Raw genomic sequence first — 5,896 nt, 5'->3', positions numbered from 1 at the left:
ACTCATTTCCATGTTCTGGCCTGCAAAAATGTCATTTCTGCGGTACAATGTATTGTATATGTTCTAATTGGCTGTCATTGTGCCACGCTGACAAAGCACTTGTTTTTGCTGGGTCACAGCTGGTTAGGACATTGATCTTGCTTTACAAAAAATATTGTATTGACATTCTTCTGGTTGAATCTAGTTGATAACTGACCATTCGTAGTGTTCATTTTATAGTCTTTTGTCTACAAATTCTGCCCTTCCAGCAATTTTATGACTTTCACTCCCAGGCACACATTACTTACGGGGTGTGAATAACAGCATGCAGCCATGGGCCACTTCTGTTGGGAGAAAGCAGTTTGGACTGAAACCAGCTAATCCTACTGAAGAGGGGCTCGCTAGTCTTCACAGTGTGTTGCTACGGAAACAGCCCTTCCTATGGAGAGCTGCTCTGCTATACTATACTGTATACCATGCCACAAACATGAGCTTCAGCCAACTGTTCAGCCATATTGCTCGCTTTGTCCAAGATCCTGCTGTACGTTGGGAATACTGCCTCCGCGCCAAACGAGGACAGACAGATACCTCGAAACCAGGTGAAATAATCACTAAGAATAGAACTGAGAAACATTTCTAATATGCGATGTGTCATATTATTATGTTGACTTGAGAAAGACAGCATTCTCTGATCTATCTATTACTAACAAATCCTCGATCGAGAGGCACCCATATCTGAAACATGTTAGCATCATGTTAAACACGTTAACATACTAACAACATGCTAAGACACATTAAAAACATGCTTAACATTCTTAAAAAATGCTAAAAATCTATCGTAAATAGAGCCTAGTACTTCATTAAGATGCACGCATATCTGAAATATGTTAGCAAATGTTAAAACATGCTTGCATACTAAAAATGTGTCTAAATATACTGCCTACATGTTAAAACATGTTAGCAATGTGCTAAAACATGTTAGCAGTAATCGTTTACTAACAAAGCCTAGCACGTGACTGAGACCCACCCATATCTGAAACATGTTAGCATCATGTTAAAACACGTTAGCATACTAATATCTGAAACATGTTAGCATCATGTTAAAACACGTTAGCATACTAACAACATGCTAAGACACATTACACATGCTTAAAAATGCTTAACATTGTTTAAAAATGGTAGCAACATGCCTTAACATACTGCCTGTGTGGTTAAACATGCTATTAATGTGTTAAAACATGTTAGCAGAATGTTAACAAAACTAAAACATGTTTACAGGGTCTATCTATCTATCTATCTATCTATCTATCTATCTGTCTGTCTGTCTGTCTGTCTGTCTCTTTTCTCAATAGAGCCTAGCTCTTGATTAAAACGCACACATATCTGAAACATGTTAGCAACATGTTAAAACATGCTTGCATACTAAAAACGTGCCAAGACATGTTAGAATATTAAACATGCCTAAATATACTGCCTACATGTTAAAACATGTTATCAATGTTATCAGCATGTTAACAACATATTAAAACGTGTTAGCGGTAATCTATTACTAACAAAGCCTAGCACCTGACTGAGACCCACCCATATCTGAAACATGTTAGCAACATGCTAAAACATATTAACATACCAACAACATGTTAAGACATGTAAGAATGGTAATAGCATGCTTAAACATGCTTAACAGTGTTAACATGTCAGCAGCATGTTAACAACATGCTAAAACACGTTAACAAGGTTTATCTATCTATCTATCTATTACTAACAAAACCTAGCACTTGATTGAGATGCACTCATATCTGAAACATGTTAGCAACATGTTAGCATTCATAACAATGTGCTAAGACATGTAGAAATGTTAACAATATGCTTAAACATGTTTAACAGCGTTTAACAATGCTAGCAACATGTTAACAACATGCCTAAACATATTGCTTACATGGTAAAACATGCTAGCAATGTGCTAAAACATGTTAGCTGCATGTTAACAACATGCAAAAACATATTAGCAGTTTTATATCTATCTGTATGGTTGATTGACAGACTGCATGTCCTGAAAAGCTTAACACTTTTAAAACTTCTTTAAGCTTAAAACCTTCAAGAATTTCTCAAGCCAACATTGTTTGTCTCATGAAACTTTCCTATCTGGTTTTATATTGCCCCTTTGTATTTGTAATATATACATTTTTGCATGTGTGTGTGTGTGTGTGTGTGTGTGTGTGTGTGTGTTTGTACAGGTTGCTTCAGTAAAGATCAAGTCTACCTTGATGGAATTTTAAGGATTTTACGCCACAGGAGGAACATTGATTTTAAGATATTAACCGCACTTGGCAAGGTAGGTCCTATTCATGCTAAATGTTATCAAAGTAATATTCGTTTTTTCATAGAAACTGTTCCTTTGATAATGTATATACATACCAATTTATGTAATTTTAGGTTTCCTATGAAGATGTGGAGAGACTTCGACATTTGGCTGTTCTAAATGGAATGAGGATTCCTCACTTCATGCAGGATGAAGAACGTTATCTTCAACACCTCGACCACATTGTCACAGTGAATGAACTGAGCGACGCAGAGCTTCAAGAGCTCATTCCATGAAGAGTTGCAAAAAAATGTCTACGTTTTCAAATTTTCCCAGGCCAAAAAAAAAAACAGTGTCTGCAAAACTGGGATATAATTTTGGATGGTTTTTCATGAAAACTTGATCCATGATGATCATCCATTATTAAGTATTACAAACAGCATGGTTGTGTCCAATGATGGATGTAGTAATTTGCTACATTAAGTGCCATATTATTCAGTAAGTCTGTTTACAAATACAATGATTGTCTGTTTTAAAACCATATGACTCTCAGGCATGAAAGACATGTTTGGATTCTTCCAAACCCAAGGTATGTTCAGAATGGCATACTAGCATACTCATACATTTTTTTTAGTATACTGTGTGTAGTATGCAAATTTTATAACTACATAAATGATGCCAAAGTGTGCATTACTGTAATGTAGTGGGCTTGACTTGACCTTGTTTTCTAATCGAACCAAAAGCGGCATCAACCGTCATTTCTCTCTTAATTGCTGATTAGAATGAACAAAATAAGATTTAAATGCAAAAAAGTTGTAATTAGTTCAGAGTTGACAACTTACCTTTTAACAAAGAAAATACCTTTGCATACTGTTTTTAATAAACTACAATGTATGCAGTACAATAGTATTCCATTCTGAACACCACCATATTCATAAGAAGCTGAAAGATGGTCATGTAGCATTTTAACTGCACTCATAATGTTATGGGCACATCCCATCATGCTAATTAATCGTATCACACACAAGGCAGAACTAAGTGAGCACTAAATCAAATGATTTACCCGGACAGTATTTATATGAGAATTCACACGTGAACCTATGAGCACTTCATATAGTGTTACCTGTTACGTTCTTCTACTAGTCTTTCAATTTCTCTATTATTTATTTATTATTTGTTTACCTCTTATATTCACGTTAAACACTGAATGTCTGTGGTGTTAGCTTTATACACAAGTAGCAAATGCATTTTTTTTTCTTCAACTTAGTATAGCAAGCAATGCAAAAAGACACCAAGGATGACTCAGTTTATTGAAACATTCATTGAGAAATCTCTCTAAAGAAAATTACACTAATCAAAAAATTGACCCATTTGGCACTATTTTTTTCTCATCAGGGCTTATGAAACGCTAGTATTTTATCTGGAGATAATCAGTGTTCTTCTGCGAGCACCCTTGGTGGTCTTTATTACCCGTGCTAATGTGATGTGACACCTTTGCAGGAGAGTTGCCATTGCAACCTCTGCTTTTCGTACCTGTTTAAAGCAGTCCAGCTGGCCAGCTTCCTCACTGTGCGTATTAAGATTGTGACGGACTCAGGAAGACAAAAATTGGGAGGTCATGTGGATGTGCCTTATATGGGTTCCAAACTCATGCGTCATGTCATAGCTACATGTTATATGCTTGAAATTACATATCCATTTGTATTTATTATCACTGTCAGTACTGCACGAAAATTGCACACTCCACAATAATTTGCTGTTATCTTATTAAAATTGTACACTGAAGTCCCTAGAATTATTGTCTGTGTGCTGAATTTCACAACATGTTACTAAACAGCAAATTAACATTTGCTGAGAATATAGGCCATCGAAAATGTAGATGTCTTTGTATCTTCATCAAAACACATTTGGATAAATTTAGTTTTGCAGCATTTGCTCAAAGGGTCCTCTGTAGTGAATGGGTGCCATCAGAATGATTGGCACAGAGTCCAAACAGCTAATAAAAACAATAATCCACTAGCAATCCACCTGAATCCATTAGTTAACATTGTATGCAGTAAAAAGCTTTTTGTAAGAAATCCATCAAAACGTTTTTAACCCACAAACCATTGCCTTAAAGGCGTCATCGGATGCAAAACTAACTTTTACATGTTGTTTGAACATTAATGTGTGTTGGCAGTTTGTGTACACAACCATCCTACAATGATAAAAATCAAACATCTGAAAGGAAAGGAAAGTGCCGATCCCGATCTACATATGCGTCTATGTTCATGTGAATCATTCGTGATGCAGTTTCACCCACAGCAGAAGTGAGTATAAGGGGTTTTTCTGCATCTTTGCAAATGGCCTTTCTTAATCATGTGCTTGTCGGCAAGTTTCACCACTAAAACATTACGACTCATCATCCCAGACAGAGAGGGGTGGGGCGAACAGGGCTCATTTGCATTTAAAGGGACCCTGCAATAAAATGAGTTGAGTTTTTGCAGAGCCGATTTTGACAAGGTAAAAGGGTGTTTTTTTTTACACTACTATTAAGAATTTTTAACCAAAGTATATTATAGACTTTACATTAAGACCCTAAAGAATCATATGAACTTGTGGAAAATGGGCATCCGATGACCCCTTTAAGCTAAAATGAGTCCTCTATCCATAATAATGTTTTTTGTTTTTTTTAAGCGTAATAGTCATTTCAACTGAATCAAGAGTGAAATACAGTTGAGGTCAAAAGTTGACATACATTTCAGAATCTGCTAAATGTTTAATATTTTACCAAAATAAGAGGGATCAAAAGTCATGTTATTTTTTTATTAATACTGACCTCAATAAGATATTTCTCATAGAAGATGTTCACATATAGTCCATAAGAGAAAATAGTTACATTTATAAAAATTACCCTGTTCAAAAGTTTAAATATGATTGGTACTGTGTTGTTACCTAAATGATCCACAGTTGTGTTTTCTTGCTTATTGATAGTCCCTTGTTTGTCCTGAACAGTTAAACTGCTCGCTGTTCTTCAGAAAAAAATCCTTCAGGGTCCACAACTTCTTTGGTTTTCCAGCATTTTTGTGTATTTGAACCCTTTCCAACAATGCCTGTTATGATTTTGTGATCCATCTTTTCACACTGAGGACAACGGAGGGACTTATATGCATCTATTACAGAAGGTTCAAGTGCTCACTGATGCTTCAGAAGGAAACATGGTGCATTGAAAGCCAGGGGTGAAAACTTTTAAACAGAATGAAGATGTGTACATTTTTCTTATTTTGCCTAAATATATATATTTTTTCTCATTCAGTACTGCCCTTGAGAAGCTACAGAAAATTCTTACATATTTCCCAGAAGACAAAATAAGTTACATTTACCCTGATCTTCAAATTCAAAAGGTTTTCAACCCCCGGCTCTTAACGCATTGTGTTTTCTTCTAAAGCATCAGTCCCTCAGTTGTCCTCAGTGTGAAAAGATAGATCTTAAAATCCTACAGTCATTGTTGGAAAGGGTTCAAATGCACACAAAAAATGCTGAAAAACCAAACAGTTTGTGGGACCTGAAGGATTTTTTCAGCAGAACAGCAGTTTACCTGTTCAGGACAAACAAGGGACTCGTGAACGACTATCACTA

General features: G+C 35.8%; 1 protein-coding gene across 1 annotated transcript; it reads left to right on the top strand.

Annotated features, from left to right (window-relative positions):
* Positions 1–277: 277 nt before the first annotated feature.
* LOC141317408 (microtubule-associated tyrosine carboxypeptidase 1-like) lies at positions 278–4,073 on the top strand. Its single transcript, XM_073833129.1, has 3 exons — positions 278–578; positions 2,214–2,311; positions 2,413–4,073. Exons 1-3 carry the CDS (start codon positions 305–307, stop codon positions 2,572–2,574), a joined length of 534 nt encoding a protein of 177 aa, XP_073689230.1. The 5' UTR covers positions 278–304; the 3' UTR covers positions 2,575–4,073.
* Positions 4,074–5,896: the final 1,823 nt, after the last annotated feature.

The sequence above is a fragment of the Garra rufa genome, unplaced genomic scaffold (genome assembly GCF_049309525.1).
Source record: "Garra rufa unplaced genomic scaffold, GarRuf1.0 hap1_unplaced_939, whole genome shotgun sequence".
Lineage (NCBI taxonomy): Eukaryota > Metazoa > Chordata > Actinopteri > Cypriniformes > Cyprinidae > Garra > Garra rufa.
Note: the sequence above shows the minus strand (reverse complement) of the source record. Positions and strands in the feature narration are given on the sequence as shown.